We start from the raw sequence: 19,553 nt of genomic DNA, 5'->3' as shown, positions 1-19,553 counted from the left end.
GAAAACAGCCACTGACCTGAATACTCCTGTGATGGCATTTAAAAATCATAACTGCTTGAGCCTGTATCATTCTTTCTGTAACTCCCATCTTCACCCCAAACATCTACAGAGCAGTATTAATACCAGGGTAGTACTTACTTCCACTGATTTTTTACTGTTGTTCACTGCTAGTGAAAGTTATGCATTACGACATGAATACAGATGTTTATAGACACTATTTTCCAATCTTTTTTTCTGTTGAGTGTAAATCTGCCAAATGTACACACCCCAATAGTTCTTTTTTATTTATGTTCCCAGTATTCTAAAACAGATCATTAGAGCTACCCCAAGAAAATTCCATTTCAAAATTATTTTAACTCAAATGTGTCTTCTGTTAGTCACATGAGCAGTTTTTACCCTAATCACGTTACTGATGCCTTCTCTCAGCACCTATTTAAGTTCTTTTTACTTTTCTTTAATTAATCCTATATCTTGGTAGACAATAATCTTTCCGTTCCCTGAACTTTCTCAGGACACAGGACTGCAGATTCCTATTAAATGTACAGCTACAGAAAACACAGACTATCATGGCCATTTATAAAATCATATTACAACAGAACCTGACATTTTAAAAACTTACTTGAGGACAGGTGAGGTTACAGGGACTTTACAATTTGTTTGGTCACTGAAGTTAGTTATTTAACTACGTTAAATATGATGGTTATTGGGACAAAGTTAGTTTGAAGCTTAAGAAGGAAAAAATATAAGCAAGTCTGGTGCATATTCAGATACTAGGTTAATTTCTTCTGGTTTGCCTTCTAGAACTTTGGCAAGCTCTGAATTTCTTACCTGTAAATGATTTAAACAAAACAGCTGGTAGGCTAAGTACCAGCTGTAGTAGTACCGTTATATTTCCACCAAGCGGCTTTACCAGAATAGTTTCACCTAATACTTTTCCTGCCTCATAGCAAAGCAGCAGATTGTTGTTTAATCTGACTGCTACCGTACTCCTTAAATTGAATTATATCTGCACCTTTTTATAGTGATTTCGGAGAAGTTTATTTTGCGGAACAAAGTGGATAAGAATTGTGCATGTTTCTGAAGTCACAGAATGAACAGAATAAATGCCAGATTGTCCACTTTCTTAAGACTTGATGATATATACTATGCTATTAATACACCGCACCTAGATTGTTACCTAAATTTGGTAACAAAATTAGTATGAACATCTACATTTAAACATTAACAATGGTTTTAGCACTATTAACTACCTAATGAAGCAGGAAATGTGAGGCAGTTGTAATCCAAATCTGAAAATGTTGGGTACATAATGGATTTTCTTGGGATATACACTGCAGATGGAACAAAAGTCTTATGACGTGTTACTGATAGCTTTGCAGGTTATATAAGTATGTGATTTTCCTATTCATCCCTCCTGTCTTCAAGGTTCTGTGCAGTTGGCACTGCAAGCACTGGTAGTTCACATTTGAATACAGTCACGCTGCTAACATAACATGCCCTGCTGAAGCATAGTATACAGGTAGAACAGCTTCTTCTACCCTCTGTGCAAGAAAGCCTCTGTATCTTAGTCTACTGTCACATTGACAGATACACCATTAACTTCCTTTTCTGTCATGAAACAGCCAATCTCTCATTTAGAACTATTTTTACAACTACAGAAAAAATAACTTAATTCCCACTTGTCAAAACAGTTATCTAAAGAATTAAGAAGAGCTTTTCCATTGTGCAGCAGTGCTCTGCTCTCAGTGTCAACAGGGTTCCAGGTTGCCAATATCTAAATATCCTGTTCCTCCCTAAGAATAAAACTAATATTTTAGTCTCACTTGTCAACAGTTGTGACCTGGGAGAACCCATCATCTACAGGACTGATTCCCCTCTCACCTGCATTAGTAGCACCTCGGAAAAATTCCACTCAAATTCCCATTTAGACGTCACCGTTACCAGTGTGTTTGCCCATTCCTAGTTTCAGAGAAATTACCCTTACAGGATGCAAGATCAGAATCTGGCAAGCAGAATGTACATTCTTAGGAAATCATTCCCCATTTCAACTCACTAGCTACCTCCATGGTAAAAAAATTCTGAATTAATTTATAAACATGAAATGCATCTACACAGACGTCTTTTCTGTTTTACCAGTACATGAGCTACTAATACTATGCCATTTTCTCTCATATTTAAGCTGTTCAAAGGTATTCTCTTCACTCTAACAATTTCCTTTACAGTTTATTGGTCACGAATCATCACAGATCTCTTCTTAAAAAAAGCATGCAACATTTCAGTTGCCATGGATTAATACTGCAAGTTAACAGCTGTTCCAGCAGCTTTAAGGTTGGTTTATCAATGGTGATGCTAAATAAAGTAACTTGATGACATTTGTAAACATAACAGGTAATTAATCTGGAAGCCCTATCCAGGATTCAAGCCAGAGTTGAAGAGTAACATCTCTAAGCCGAAAACTACTGCAGAGAGAACCTCCGCAAGATATAATTTTCTGAAATACATACCTATTTATACTGCTGTTATTGCTGATGTTTTTTTAATATATTTTTTAATTTTGTTTTTCATTTTCACAAGTAATAAAACCTGGCCAATAAATGAAAAGGTTTAAAAAAAAAAAAAAACTGACACCCTGACACTCTCATAAAATAAAAAAGCGTAATTCCCAGATCAGACATCACAAAAAAACTGTCATTTTTTGTGCTACTCTTAGATGATGGGGAGGGAAAAGAAGGTGAGACAAAAGAGATCATCTGAGCAGATGAGTCTCGACTTACACAGTACAGAGGAAGGAGTGGAGTGGGAGAGCTCAGACTCAAGCGAATGACTCTGTGAGTTTGCGTTTTTCGTGGACTTGCCCGCTGAATTGATGGAAAGAAACACAACATATGAACAAACAAAGATGAAGAGGTAGAGTATGATCAGAATCCTCAGCAGACACTGGCAGCAGGAGCGGCCGCTGGGGCATGGCAAGGATGGTGACCACTGAGATGAAGAAGCAATGGAAGAGGAGGAGTGGTGGGTGGAACATAGCCTCTCCATGTCACCCTCCTTTGTGAGAGCTGTATGAGGGTCAAGCAGATGTAAAGGAAGAGAAAGAGAAGGCCAAAATAAAAACAGTGATAATATAATTACAGGCAACAAAATCTTTGAGCACACAAACAATGTCAGTGATGTACTTTTGGGAGGAAGCATGGGTGTCAACGAACAGTAGTAAAGGTCGTAGCCATAAATGACTCTGTTCAGATGCCAGCGCAGCTTTAGCCCTCTGTCCAGTACTGACATATACAGGATTTCAAAAGAGCTTAAGAAAAAAAACCACAACCTTTCTTAGAATTTTAAAGGTTTTGCCTCATGAAAGCATGTTCTAAACAGTTTACATTGGTTTCTTTCTATGGTTAAAAAAACACACAAAAATGCAAACACAAAAACAAAAGCTGTAAAATGAAATAAATTAGCAAAATATATGAAAATACGTACCTCCTACATGGTTAATGTTTTGAAGCTGTGTACCTTACAGATGTATTAAGCAGCACAGATTAGCCAGAATTTATCTGATCTGTAAAGTGTCCAACAGCTCAGCAATTCTGCCCATTGGGAATCATCAATTCTACTGGTATTTTCATTAATTCATTTCCAGGGGCAAAATAATACCACGAGAAGTCTAGATTTCCTGACCATGATAAATTAAACTCATCTTTGCCAAAGTTTGTGTGCGTTGCTGGCAAAAATAACGATGGTATTTTACAGTGTGACTGAAAAAAACATATCAATCTTATATCAAAGAGTTGCTGCCAAAGAGTTCCGATTTCACTAGTACAGGAAGGAGAAGAATCCTGGAAGAAGGCATTGATTACAGTTCATTTTTCAATATGCTTTTTCTGTCTACTCCTATCCTTACCTTTAGAGGTGATCACTGTCGTGCATATAAAGCATGTGATCAGTGGCTGATGTCTGAAATTTATGTGAGCAAGGAATCTGAACTATGGTTTCAAGTAACTTCCGACTCGAATTCTAGAATCAGCTTATTCCTTGAATTATTAAAACTCACCATTGCTTGCCAAGTAATGTTTCTAGTGAAAGAAATGTTCTGTTTCTAAAAGATGTAAATACATATGTAAGTAAAAAAAAAAAACTGTATACTGTATACTTTCCCTGAAAGATGTGAGAGGTAGGAATCTCTTCCTAAAGACAAATTTGTGATAGCTGATTTAGGATACCTATTTTTTTTTGTTTAATTTGATACCTTTCTTATTTAATTGTAACATTTATAATATTTGTACAGGCATACATATGCACACACACTCCCACAGGGCACAGAAAAACATGACTGTCCTGGACATAATCTATGCCACACAGACTCATATGATTCACACAATTTTAATGCTGCTTTTAAAGAGTCACATCAATAAAAAAATAAGAAAATCACTTGATACAGAGCTGAATGTTTTAAATGTGTGTGGACCAGTAACACACACAAAGGGAGGAACCTTGCACCTGTGTGTGCAGCCTATGCACAACATTAGAATAACAGGAGGAGGAATACACCCTAGTAAAGAAAAGCCATTCTCTGCAAGGTGTAGGTCATACTGTAACACCACAAAACATGCTAATTTTACTTTTCAATTACAGAATGGCACCCCCAATTACCTTTCTCCTTTGCAGGAAGTACTTGTTGTACTCCATGCTGTGGAGAAAAGCAAAAGGATTTTTTAAGATCCTTTGTCACCTAAGGTGGGGAACATTCCTTCTAGATCTCAAATTTGGTGACAAGTATCATCTTGAACATCTGTGTAAGGAGCCAGACAGTCACTAATTTGAGAATTCCCTCTCCTACTTCTGAGATCCATTCATCCCTATCAGTGTCTTATCTCCAGCTGCAGTCTTTTCCACTCATATCCAAGAAAACCTATGTCCATAAGTCAATTTTGGTGTAGGAGAACAATATCTTTCCTCAGTGCCCTGCTAAACATAAGGTTTGAGCTTATAGCTGTCAGGGTTTCAAGACTGCCTATTCCCTGAATCACTCTAGAAGGACTCTTGGGGTACTACTAGCTTTAACTCCTAATAAAACATTACGAAAAGCAACCTCAGTTGGAAAGATTAGAAGTGTGAGAGAACACCCAAAAGTGAAAAACAAGCAAGCTTGCAAGCAGTTAATGACAGGAAGATTATATTTGTCTTTTAAATAAATGGACAATGAAATCCCTATAAGGTGGAATAAATCAAGCTCCCAGTGTCTGGTGAACAGGGCAGTGGTACTGCCAAGCTTTACGCCATGGATTTGATGCTGAAAGAGCTGCATCATTGCATGAAGTGACTGTGATCATCTCAGATGTTACAGATCAAGCTGTCATTCTCGGTGAGGAGAAAGCATCCCACCTTACCACCAAAGCAGGTGAAGAGCAACAGCACACTACTCTGCCTCCCCTTTTGCAAGCATGGTAACATGCAGCTCCTCCTCCTGCAGTCTCCAGAAAATGTACAATGCAACACTCTTTCTGGAGTACAGCCTCAAATCCTCTTACTGGCTCATCTGCTTTATGCCCCTTGTGTCACTACTATACAGTAATGGGTTAGGAAGCTATAAACACCAGAAAACTTCTTTACCTCATTTTACATCTCTCACTAAGATGCAGTAAAGAAAAGGACACATCCAATTATCTTGTCTCTCAGACCTGTGATTACTAGAAGATCCTTTTTTTTTTTTTTTTTTCCTGTTTTGGAAATAAAGTACATCGTAGCCATCCAACCTGCTCTTAACTGTGATATTACAGAATCAAGTAGAAGAATTAGGCAAAATATTTTAATTGTTGTTTTTCTTTTAATTGTATTTCTCAGACATAATTCTGCATGGTAAGCTTCAAACAAAATTTTATAGATAAAAATCCTATGGTTATAACATCAAGTTATATCACCAAGAAGAGGCCCTATAATTAAATTATTCATTTAATGAGGTTAGTTGCTAAACTACACATGGTGGTTGGAAGGAAGAAATACAAAGTCTTATGAATAAAGGTAAATTACACTGTATTATCCTCTGCATCAGCTGCAGATACCTGTAATTGTTCTCCAAGCCGTCACTTTGCCTTAACTCAAACTGCTATCACTAGGCTGTTATTTAAAATGAGTGGGTATTGGCTGTTAACATGCCCAAGACTTCGTTCAAGTGGAGGCAAAATGATTCACTAAAACTCTGAGAACAAAAAGGCAACATCGGTGACTTAATTAGAGCTAAATCCAGCTTATACAGTAACGTAAGTCACAGTTTACAGCTGCATTGCTACGAGCAGTGGATAAAAATCCTCCACCACTGGGACGCCAACGCCAACTATGTAAGAGGAGAGAAATTCATTGCACTACTGAGCACTGCAGATATTAACCCACACACCAGGTGGGCTCCTCAGCCTTTCCAGAAGCGGTGCTAAGAGTAGCAGCAGAAACAAGACACGGGGCTGCCACGGCCTTGCTCTACTCTCCCATGCAAGACAGAGCTAAGCTACCATGATGTAAAGGACCAATAAATCTCACATACAGTGTAACAAAGCCTGCATTTTCAACACAGTGCTTCATGCTGTACTCCTTGGACAGCCTCTACACCAGGAGACTACAGTTTCACAGAGCAATTCCAAATTTTTGCTAAACTCCAAGGATTTTTCCCTGTTTATATGCGGAAAGGCTGCGAGAGCTGGGACTGCTCAGCCTGGAGAAGAGGAGGCCTAGGGGGGATCTTGCCAATGCGTACAAAGAGCTGAAGGGAGGACGCAAAGAGGACTGAGCCAGGCCCTTTTCAGTGGTGCCCACTGACAGGACAAGATGCAAGGGGCCCAAACTGAAACAAAGGAGGTCCCCTCTGACCTTCAGGAAATGCTTCTTCACTGTGTGGGTGACAGAGCACTGGCACAGGTTGCCCAGAGAGGTTGCGGTGATCTCCTTGGAGATCTTCAAAAGCCACCTGGACACGGTCCTGTGTAAGCAGGGGGGTTAGACCACATGGCCTTCATAGGCCCCTTCTAACCTCAACCATTCTGTGAGCATTAGGACTATAAAAGTTCAGAAAGCAAGAAATTTATCAGAACAGACTTCAGGATGTGAAATACTGGTAAAGCTAACACCAAATAAACTTCATTTTCAAAGTTTCAAGTACTTCAAAAACAGCCATACAACATGGTATTTTGTTGTGCCTCTTTCTTTCTTCGTTTTTTTTTTTGTTTGTTTGTTTGTTTGTTTTCCCAATGCAAATGTTATCTGCTATCTTTTGGATACTTAAGTGGTGTTCAGGGTCACTTGGTTCATTTTTACAGAGATATTGCCAATACAAATGAACCACTGACATAACAAAGATAATTATGTGTCAATAAAATAAGTATAAACTACATACTGTATATAACCAATCCATAAAATGGTACATCAGGATTTGCAAAGGTCATAAGAATTCTGAAAATAAAAAAGCTTATAAACATCCTGCACCACACACACTGTTACCTAGAAAGGTTGTCCTTTCCTGTTTCTCCAATTAATATTCATAGATTTGTTTGTTGGTCTTATATTTGTGCAGAAACCCTCACTAATATAAAATGAGTTTAAGTTACAAGTTTGTACAGAATATGAACTTATTCCTCTGCCAACATGAGTTTCCTTTTACTAATAGTGGAATATAACTAAGGGATCAATAAGGATACATGAAATGTCACCCTTTCCAGAGCGTATGAGAAAGAGAAGGCAATCAGTTAGTAAACATATAATGAAATTCTGGATAGCAGAGTAAGTTTTGCCCAGGGGATAGGATCCTTGCATTTATTTTGCTCTTCCATTATGGGGCATAAGGAAACGATTAGCATTTATAATCATGTTGCTATTCCTGACCCCTTGCTACGCTACATTTGCAGGAACAGAATATGGACTTACATCTCCTCAAGATTACATGAGTTCTTAAAATTATTTTTTCTGTTATTGATTCTTCTGCAATGATAACATTTGAAGCGTAAGAATATGCTCTGCATAATAAAATATATGCTATATGAACCCTGGATATTATTTGATAGCACACAAAAGGAGTGGAATCGGAATTTGTTTGCCTTTAGAAACTATGTAAATGTGCCATTTCCTGAATAACCACAGAAATTCTTTGCTTAGGACAGCAAGCATGCACAATATTGCCAGGTAAATGATGCTCATCTGAACTGTTGCTCAGACAGTGGTGTGCCTTACTAAAGAAATTATCCTATCTTGTATTCCTTGTTTAATGTTTGATTAGCAACTGCCACGTCGTTCTAAAACGGTACACTATCAATTTATTACCCTGGCAATGCCGGTATTTCTTTATCAAACATGGATAAGACCTGTTCTGCCAACCAGAAACTGAGCACCAGATGGTTTTGATACAATTTTAACTACTTTATGATTGAACGTCTTCTAAATTCTTAAATGCTCCCATACTTGTCTGAGGCCAATGAAGCTCGTCAGCAGACTCAAGCCTGTGTTTTAAGGTGTAGCTTTCTAAGACTCCTACAGGAATTATACTACTTACAAAATCAAGCAATGCACATAATATAATGATTATCTAAGAATTCTCTTTTCCATTCTCTATATTTTATTTTTACTGTCATCTTTGACTTGCATTTCACTTTTACATATACCATTTTTCTTTAGGGCTGAAAGACGACCATTTCTGTGAACCAGTGACACGCAAACCCAATACCCAGTTTCAAAAGAAAATGTTAAAACAAGTATGAGTAACATCACAGCACAATATTTAGAGAGAAAAAATAAGAAACAAAACCAGTATCTGTGAATTTACAGAATTAGAATTAATTATATAGAAAAAGTTGTTGATTTTAGATTTTGAAGAACAAAAGGTTAAAATAACTGTATGGCCAGAACAAACTAGAAACATAAAAACCACTGGCATCTGAACAGAATAAAAATTAAAATGCTGACCTCAAAAAAAAAGTATGCAAAAAGTACACAAGCTCAGTAAGACCTGTAAAGTGCTGATGCATTTCTACTCTACTACTATTATTACTGGAACTAGTATCTTAATTAATAAGCAGTAATTTCACGTTCTTCATTCCTAAACATTCTGACAAATGACATCTTGGGAAGTAAAAACCCAATGGTAAGTCTGAAATGTCAAAAACAGTACAGAAGACTGTAAAAATCATTTCATTTAAAAAAGGAAAATAGTCTCTCTTACAATTTGTTAGGAGTTTTTGTGTTTAACAACCTATTGAAATACTTTCACATAGCTCGTGTTATTGCTTCTCCAAATGTTTCAAGCTGAAAATCATACCTTTCACATCTTCGTCTTCAATGGTTGTATTGGAACTTTCTGTTGATTCCTGTTGAGAAATAAATATAAGCAGAATGTATAAAACAAGCCAAGTCTTATTTGCGTGCCTTTGAAAATTACAGTTAGTTACAGGTATCATGCAAAGCCTTGAAGCAGGGTGGGATGTAATTCACAAACAAATGGTCACAAACCAGTTGAGACATTTCCAACCTGAAACTGATGCCAAACATTGCCGCTCACTACAAAAGGGAACATAAATACATTTCCTGCTGTCTAACGCATTTACTTCACAGGAATGTAAAGGCAACATTTTTCTTAATCATCTAACTGTACAAAGTCCATCTGAAATGTTGTATGAATTACCTCAGCCAAGTAGGAGGAGAGCTTGCCATTTTAACTGATTAACCAGTGATTAACCAACTGTGTAAAGTCACTCCAGTCCAATTTTTAAATATGCAGACTTCTTCACTCTGCAATTCTCAATTGTTTCTCCACTCTCTTACACAATATGCATTAAAATTAAGTCTCCCGATGATTTCAGGAATTTGGATAAATTTCTGTCATTTTTATGTTGCTTTTGTGATTAAAAAAGAATCAAAGCAGACATCGAATTGGTAAGTTTATAACAACTTTGACAAACCGAGGTATCTTTGTAGCAGTATTCCTCAAGCAACCATCCAGAGGAATAACGTGTCTATCAGACAGTTTATACTTAAACCACCACACGTTTAAAATGGCAAGAATTCTGCATCTCAGTCTTTCATAAATTACCAAAAACATGAAATATTACAGGAAAAATCAACAGGGCACTGTCAAATCTAATAAGTAAATATTTTTTGAAAGCCTTCTAGCTTTTAAACTTGATTTTTTATCTGTATATTTTTTTGAAAAGTAGATCAGTATTTTTTGTCTTTAACTCTCAGCTCAATAGCAAAGGGATTAATTGGGCTAATTTTTACTGAGAGATGGAATCTGGAGGTGGTATTGTATTTAACTTTTAAAAGGGTTTTACAATTAAATAATAAAATCTAAATTTGACAGTGCCCTTTATTTACTATCTCCTCGTAAGGCTGAGTCAAAAGAATGTTCAAACAGTTAATGCATTACTTGGACCTTAAAAAACAAAACAGATGTGCATCCATAAATAAAACTACATGAATCAACTCACACACAAACAAAACCAAACAAATCACCATGCTTTTCTGGTACTGGCAGGTGTTAGATGTTTCACTCTACACAGATGTATCATGCTCTTTCACTTCAAATATTAGGTACTTATAAGTAAACAAAAACCCCACACGAAAACACGTTGTAAACACCATGCACAAGCTCACACGGCAGATGTAGCCTGTAATATCGAAGCATCCACTCCAGTTGCCATACTATAACGATCAGTTTTTCAGACAAATTTAGGAGTAACTCTCCGCATTAAGTGATTTGCTTGTCTGCTGTGACCTTTTGGGACATCGAGTATCTTAATTGCTATGATTATATAATACAGTCAAGTAGATGTAGTCATGCCAATATGGTATTTGTGGTTTTTTTTGGTCTTTAGTGGACTTCAGCAACAAAGCTTAGATTAGAATTCAAACAGGCTGTTTGTTGCCTTTGAGTTAAAACTTGGGGAGCTGAAAAAGTAGTAACATGAAAATAAGAGCTCGAAGTTCTACAGAGATACATAAAGGAATGGAGAACACAAGTACAATACACACCATCAGCACGTTCATGCTTCAGAAATGCCTGCATGCGTTATTTTTTCACTCAGATTCAATCCTTCTCTCATAAAATAATCACAAGTAGTTAGACTAGATGAATGAAATGACAAATGTTTAAGTCAGCACTGTAAACAGGGAAATTTTTGTTGAAGAGTAAATTCTTTGCAGGAAACCTAGGAACATGCGTTATATGGAAATGATGATATTTCCTGTCCCTTTTCAAGTCCATGCATGAAAAAAACAAACAAACAAAACATGTTTTAGGAACCAGCTGCCAAACACAAACACCACAATACGCAAGGAAAGGAAAACAGCATGAAGAAATGTATAAAAATAAAAAGACCTCTTGATCACTTGAAATGTTAATTTTTTTGAAACTGCTCAATGATGTTATGGAAGAAAACCAAAGTCCTGTGCAAAACATGGTATATAAGCATGCTGAGAAACAGCAGATGGGATAAACTGAAATTATGTCTTTATCTAAGGTGACAACTGCTAAAAAAACTTGTCATTATAACCTCACAACACTCTGACAACAGCATTCTTTTGTTTTGTTTTTTTTTTTAAACTTAGAATGGAGAATTTTTGGCTGGAACAATTAGTACACAATGCTCCCTGAGACTGGCTGCACGGGGTACTGAGCTCTGCCAATTGCTGCCGACTCCCCCAAGAGTTTGAGATGCACAGCAACCAGCAGAACACATGCAGCAGATGAACACAGATGGAACGGGCTCAAGAGACACCAGGTGTAACAAATGCAGAAATGAGATTTTGCTCCATAAATTCCTGAAACGGCCCTACTCTGTTGTGGAATAGTGGATGAAATGTGTGGTTTGGAAAGGCAAGATGGAGTTGATTCTTTCTGAATACCTTATTTCCATCAGGGTTGTGGATTACTGTAGTTTGGGGCTCCTGAGCAAGAACAAAATAAGAGAAAGAGTTCTTGGTAAATACATTCTCATTAGTGTGAGGGAGTGCAAGAAGAGCCAGCTCACAAATGCTGAACAGTGACAAGAGCTAGAACAAATGGTAAGTATTGCCAGAGGATGAAACTGGATGCCTCTAATAAATATTTCCTCAACAGCAAGCCAGCAAAAAAAGACCATCTCACCTAATGCAGCAGCATGCAAAGACCTTATTCATGACCAATGCATACAGGGCTTTGAAGCTCCGGAGACCTGTAGAGGCTCTCTTTTTCACAAGGTCACACTAAAGGCTTTGCTCCTTTTCTTGTCTGAGCCAGGCCAGACAAGAAGGCCAGAAATTATCTCTTTTCTTTAAGCATGTTTGCTTGTATTAGTATTACCACAACAATGATCAATAAAAGTACAGATGGATTGATAAAGATTAAGGATAAGCTACGTACCTATAAACACTACTGTGTTAAGGAATGTGTAGATTGTTACCAATTGCTGCCCAGGCAGAGCTGCACAGGATAAGTGAGAGATATTTGCATCATTTTTAAGTGTATTTTATTTTTTAAAGGATTTGGGGAAACTAATAATAAAACAGATTAAATAACCATTGAAATGGCAGTTAGCCAGCATGCTTTCAGCACTGACCATTGTCCTTTGTGACTATGTCTGGAAACATAGACCATATGCTCGTATATGAAATCTGCTACCTGTTAACTGGTCCTTGAAATTACTTAGCAATGTATGCTTCAGTACCAGTTGCCCAAAAATTGAAGATGAAAAATCTCTCCCAATGTGTGTAAGAGTTATCCACATTTCCTAAGTGATGCATGCATGCATATGGGACACAATGCCTCACAAAATTAGGTACTTACACACTGGCATTCATATTTGTGAGCCACATGTATGCCTAAGAAATAGGAGGTACTAATAAAAGCAAGATTGCAACGGAAACATTCATGAACGGCACTGATTAGTAATATGTGCCTAGCAGAGCTTATTAATGAGTAATGTTTCCTGCAGCTTTAATGCAAGAGAATTAAGTGAAAATGTTTAGGACTACATGCCTCTCGATCCTTGGGAAGACTTGCAAAGTCCTGCTGAGTCTCAGCAAATATGGAATGAAAATCTGAATAAGGTCTATTTTATGGTTGCCTAGCAATAATCCTGTTAGCTCTCCTTGATACCAATACTTATACTAAGACAAAAGCAGAGAAAATAATAGTGTTTTTTTTCTTTTCCCCCAAAAAGGTTAGCATTAAAAAGATTCAATCATCAGGCAAAGAGCTAAGAGCAACATAAAGCGCATTCTACTCACTTTCTGGAACAGCATGCAAAAAAATCCAACTACAGTTACAAATGCTATGACTCTACCGCATCCAGCTTCCACGTAATGTTTTCTATTAATAAACACGCTGTAACGATGGACTTCCTCACACACAAAAAAAACATAATTCAAACAAAAGTTTTTTTCAAACACCTGTTCTTAGAAAGCAAACAGTGTAAAAGCATGAAAAAAAAAAAAGAGGGAAGAACAAACAGAAGACAGTCAAAAACTTCAAGATAGCATGAGAAGGAAGATTCCAGGTATACCAGCGCCGGGGTAGGAATATTTTCCTTGGGGCTGGTTACCACGTTCGTTTTGTTGTTTATCTGTAGGTATGCAGAAAATAGAAACAGACAGGCCTTAGAACTCTTGGTAGGCAACGTATCTATATCTCTCTGTATAGAACATCTATATACAGATATAGATATCTATATATAGATATAGATATGGAAATAAAGAATCACAGAAAGATGAACTTATGAACTTGGAAGAACACTAACAATAGATCTGATAGCTAGCTGCAGCTCCTCCAAACATGCTAACTACCAGTTTTCAGATGCACTATAAGAAGTTCTGTATGAGGTATAGATGACTTCAGCTGTGACACTTAAAAGAACAGAAAGCCTTTAAATAGCAGCTAAACACATATAAAAAGAAAAAAGAATTATTATGGGTTTGAAGAGAGTACTAAATAGCCATTGTGATTTCCTGTCATGCAACAGTATTAAATAATTGCGCCCAATTGTACTTAGTTTCTAATTACCAATCACTGGTGTAAATAATATTTGGTTATTCATAGCTCTTCATATATCTACACATTTGTTCTACTGTCTTCTGGGAACAGACCTGAATAAATATAACTGATGCTGGAAAGAGACTGGTGTCCTTTTAGCTTTTTTGGTGTCACTTACTACAAAACAATTGCCAGCTGTGATTTTTTTTTTTTTTTTTTTTGTGATTTCAAGAATCCTGCAGTAACTGAGTATCAGCCTTTCAATTTGGTACTATGAACTGAAAGGGTAAGGTTTCACACTACAGCATCTGTAATCTTAATACACAAATCACTGCGTATCTGCTTAATTTACACGTAGGCCACCACGCTAATTCTTAAGCTTCGCACAGTACCACGCCTTTACAAAATTTTTGGACTTTACTTATATAATCTCTTAGTTCAAATAAGTTGTTTAGCAGTGAGTTTGAAGTTATCTGATTCTTTAAATCCATTTTTTAAATTCAGCTTTCATAAATACCATGGTATGAAAAGAACAGAAATACTAAAAGTCATGTACCAAGCCACTTTTTACATGCACTAGAAAGCAAGATTAAAGTATAGGTAAAAATTAGTTCGAAATATGTCATTTTTCTTAAACAATTATTAGGAAATATTTTCATGTACATTTTGATCATGTCTAATTTTAACAAGTGCAATCCAAAGCAGCATGCAGAACTGGGTGCATAGATATAGAGTCTGGAAAGACTTTGATCAAAAATGAACTTCTACTGAACCTTTTAGTCACAGTGCTTAATAATATACTTGTAAAACAAAGGAACAGAAGTTCAAAATTGTTTCATTATTGAATTTTTGTAAAAATTTAAATAACTTCATCATTTAAAGAAGAACTCTAGCAATTTTTGGGTCAGCTTGTAAAGTATTTTCTCTTCTAAAGAAAAGCCTTTCTAAAACCAATTAGAAAATTAAGATGTGCTAAGTAATAAATACAAAAGAGCATAAAGAATGAGTAAGTCCTAGAACAGTAGGCCACAAAGAGCTGTACCATAAACATCTGACTTCTAATTTAAACTTCCCAATGACCGTAGCCTCAGATGAAGTATTCAGCTTCTCAGTGGTGCAGGCAGCGAAGCATTTCAAGTTCAGTCTGTGCCAACGTTTTGTGAAATTCAAGCCTTTGGAAGTTAGCACCACTGGGGAAAGTCGCTGAACTTAATATCCTTGACAATTTTTCATGATTATTTTACTTTGGTAGAGGTGTGGCAGGTGATTTATTGGTAGCAGGAACTAAGCCTGCAGCTAACCTGAAGACTTACAGAGGGCATGTCTAGATTCTAGAAATGTCAGCAGGGTTTGCATTACTTAATTACAGGTTGCAAACTTCCTTACCCTAACAAACATTTAACTGACTTAAAAAAAAAGTCAGAGAATGTTTTGATACTAAATGTAATCTAGTAATATTTGTGGTAGGACCCATTCTCCCATATAAGATCAAAATAATTTTCTTTAAGATCAATGTCCTGCTGTAGAGCACTGTGAACAAGAAACACTTTTATTTTTTTTATTTTTTAAACAATGATCTTTCTTCAGAAATAGCTATTAAGAGAAAATGAGTTATTATTGAGTTCCAAGTGTTTATTTTATGGTCCCAATTAGCTTAGTTATTGCCAAATTAAGTTTCATTCATCTATTCACTGCTACACACTCAGTGATATTTCAGCCATAAGTTACAGGGGTATCTGAACTCAAGACAGGGAGAGAAAAAATACCTTGGTGCATAATTTCATTCCAAGAAGACATACATATTAGTGAGTATTTTATATACCAACTAACTTGCTTAGATATTTATGGGACTGTGAAATTGGCAAAACCTGAACTCCTTACTCAGGAAAAACCTTAAAAAACACCCAGCTACTTCAGTAAAAGGAAGTTCTCTATAGCGGAATTATGGAACGTCAAGAATACATACAACGCTGCTTGATGGCATACTAAATCTTCTAAAACAGGAGAAAAATCATGTATCCAGTTATATAACTAAAAGTTCTTATTTTGGTGACAGCCTAGTCATCAAAAAACTATGAACAAAAAGCACCTAACAAAAGGCACAGATACACATTAGCAAAAACGTGAGTAAAGAAATGAATATTTCACCAGATTTCATACAGTTCTATTCCTGTAGCTTAAAAAAAAAAGAAAGAAAAAAGTGATATGCCAAACAAAAGCTTGTTGTTGAATACATAATGAAAACGGGTTAATCAAATTCCAATTCCAATTTTGCCTGAGTAAGGAGAGCAGGCTTGGGTCCATACTCCCTTGGTGAAAGTCCTATAAAAATAAACAATATCCATTACAGCTACTGCTGAAAACTGCAGGAAATATATTCAAAACTTCTTAGTAACATAATGAGAATATAGCATTCATTAGTAAAAGCAGAAAGAGATAGCAATTCAAAATTATTTCTTCTGTATACTTTTATACTATACTTCTGTATATTATTTATTCTGAACTTTCAAACTTAGAGAGAAATCAGCAATAAGCCTTATACCTTCTCTCTCCCACAGAGCACATAGCTTGTGTTTTTTTGTTCATATGTTAACACACGTTGTGTATTTTGCATGTATTTTAACAGAAGAGGGAAATGGTTCAAAAGGGAAAAAATCATGTTAAACAATTATTCTAAAGCTCAGTTATACCAAAGTGGTGATCTTCTGTTTGTTGTAAAGAAGGAAAACTTTTATACTAGCACACCACTTGTCAAGAGCCATTCTTTTAGGTCTGATCATGGTTCAGGCTGGACACACACAAATGCTCCAAACATCTGGACATGACTGTAGAATCATTACAGGTCTTTTGTCAAAATATTATAAAAATATTTTAAGAAACAAAACCTGCATCTTGGGATTTAATCTTGCACATTATACTTCGGTAACGAAAAGTTAAAGCACATCGCATTTGGGCTGCTAGAAATATCTTCACCATGCTTTTCCAGTAATCCTTATTTGGGCACTGTTAGCACTGATCCTCTGTCACTGAAAATATTTGTTCACCCAAAGAGACGACTATTTTCCTACATAAATACATGCCTGCCCACACCTGACCAGCACCTTCTTGCTTTTCAAGGAGAGTTGCACTTCCCAGTGAAAGGTGTGGATGAGGAGCATTTGCCATCCCTCTACCCACAGCAGCAGCAGAAGCTGGCTGGGACATCACAGCACGTCATCACGCATATCGCAAAATTCATATTCAAAACCATATTCAACAGGGTACAGTAAGTTGCTGGTCTGTTGGGACCACAGAGGCCAAATGAATACATGGCTATAGAGTAGGCTGAGGAGTAAGAAAAGAGACTGACTGTCAGTTGGGACGCTTTGTGATGAAACTCAGAGCCGTGAAGGAAGTTAGTTGGGAGGCTGCAGTAAGGACAGACTGTGCAATTGTATTTCTGATTCCTAAGCATTTAGCATGGCACTCTGATCTATAGTTGCTCAATTAAATCAATACTATTTCATTGTGCACAAGGTAGTTTGTGTTACGTTTTATGATAGCAATACTATTAGCTTTAAACGCAGAGAGATTTTAAAAATTAATGGAAGGCTGTTATAAGATTACTATTTTGTTACTATTTTTATTTACTAAGGACAGCTGCATTGGCCAATGTTACATCTACTTTTTGTTTGGTTTTGTATGTCCCCAGGTAAAAAAAATAAAAATCTTGCTTGAAAGAACTGCAGAACAATTCATATAGCAACTGCAGGCTTAAAATTCACAAGATTGTACTGTAAAGTCTTGCAGCTTCTTGCAGTATGTTAACAAAACTAAATGCAACTGTTTGATTTCTAGGTGTGAACGTTTCACCGTAGGAAAAATCTGTCAGATAAAGATCCTCACCATCATCTGAACACTCGAACTGGACTTCCTTTTCTGAATTGACCAGTCAGAGAGAAAGGAAAAGAAGAAAATGTGACTGGTTGGATTTAAAGTATCAATGCATGGAGTACAGTATATATTTTTTTTTCTTTTTAATAGGAAAAAACTTAAGCTGTAGGAAGAAGTGGAAAAATGCTATGGAGAATATAGTAACCATAAAAGAAACGACCAAAATAGACTTCCCCAGATGTAAATTTACTCCCTTTGCTCCACATGACCATGCAGACAAAAAGCAGATATATAGCGTGCTGAAAACCAAAATATCACATCCCAGCAAGTGTAATTTAGGCAAAATTTTGGCAACAATTGTTTGCAGTATTATAATAACAATTGAGATATAACAAATACCATTGTAGACCTGTAGGAGGAATGATATTTATAAAGGAATATCTGTTAAGTACATAAAATCTATATATTCCACAATAATCATGTTAAGGATTTTCCACAGAAATGACTGAGTAGTACAGACTGCGTGCTTCTCCGTATAGCTAAGGTATCTACTGCTTCTAAGTGAGAAGCACTGAAATCATAGTGTACTCACTTTATGTTGCCAGTGTCAAGATGTTTTTATAGGAAAAGTGTACATATTTGGGAGAACGGGGATAAATATACTACGAATCTGGTGTTTAAGCATACAACGTTTTGTTAAAGTAAAAAGTTAAGATTGAATAATAAATTAAAATTCAGATCTAGGACACACTCCTGAGAGATAACACAGAGCAGAAGGATCTCTTTTGAATCATATAATGAAAGCTTTAAGCACATATTTTAGTCTTCAGGAGTCCTCATAGAAAATAAATAAAATAGTTTTCATTACTGATTGATATATATATATATATATATAATTTTGGGGGGGCTGTTTTTCAAAGTATTTATCCAGAACACTCATTTGTGAAGCATCTCTCCTCCTGCAGGATCTGACGACATGAGAATAGGAGCTCTAAATCATGTATGAAAGCTGCCAAAATGTTCCCTTCTTAGCAAGATCTATTTGTCAAGATGAGCTGATTTGTTGAGATACTAAACCCCTCGAGTTCTGCCAAGTATAGCAAGTACATCTGGCAGGATACACCTCATGTGGAGCCAAGCCTACCAGAAAAAACTTTTGGTCTTCCAAGGAATCTAATGAAAAGTCAAGGGGAAATATGGAGGCAATAGAGCTGCAGACAAGCACTGATACCTAGCTATCTAATATGGCCACCACCAAACCAACATTTATATTTATAAACTAATTAATAACATTGAGTCACACAATCATCCTTCACTGAAATATCAATAAAACATTTTCTCCAGCAGTTTTCTATTTTCTACTTATTAAAATGCTTGTTTTTCAAATTTTTTTTATTTTTTTAAGTTTCACCTACTAACATTCATGATTTCAAATACACAATAAGAAGCACTTATTATCACATTTTATCATGAAAAGAAATAACAATACTCAAATTTAAGAATTGCCAGAAGTTACACGTAGGTGGTGACTAAGAATATGTATTTTAAAGCATGTGTTTAACCTACCTTAACTCCATCGGGCTTTTTCAGTAAACTCTTGGCTGCTGTAAAGTAAGACAAGTAATTTCAGTGTCAGATGGTCACCGCTAAGGTCAATCAGCTGTTCAACAAACCCCCATTGCCTCCCTGCTGCACATACATT

The 19,553-nt window shown here is 36.3% G+C and overlaps 1 protein-coding gene across 37 annotated transcripts in view; it reads right to left on the bottom strand.

Moving 5' to 3' along the window:
- The window catches only part of CAMK2D (calcium/calmodulin dependent protein kinase II delta), a 166,633-nt gene that overhangs the window by 18,779 nt on the left and 128,301 nt on the right, over nucleotides 1-19,553 (bottom strand). For 4 of the 37 annotated variants that reach the window (XM_083833366.1, XM_083833380.1, XM_083833381.1 and 1 more), the window contains 5 exons: nucleotides 19,418-19,455; nucleotides 17,864-17,896; nucleotides 13,512-13,571; nucleotides 11,875-11,916; nucleotides 9,290-9,338 (listed from right to left, as the gene is read on the bottom strand). In XM_083833366.1, the coding sequence (XP_083689492.1) occupies nucleotides 9,290-9,338; nucleotides 11,875-11,916; nucleotides 13,512-13,571; nucleotides 17,864-17,896; nucleotides 19,418-19,455 (222 nt within the window). The remainder of the gene's footprint in view (nucleotides 1-9,289; nucleotides 9,339-11,874; nucleotides 11,917-13,511; nucleotides 13,572-17,863; nucleotides 17,897-19,417; nucleotides 19,456-19,553) is intronic. The other 33 variants (XM_083833383.1, XM_083833377.1, XM_083833382.1 and 30 more) reach the window with 11 other exon arrangements.

Source organism: Anser anser, assembly GCF_964211835.1.
Source record: "Anser anser genome assembly, chromosome: 4".
NCBI classification, from domain to species: Eukaryota; Metazoa; Chordata; class Aves; order Anseriformes; family Anatidae; genus Anser; species Anser anser.
Note: the sequence above shows the minus strand (reverse complement) of the source record. Positions and strands in the feature narration are given on the sequence as shown.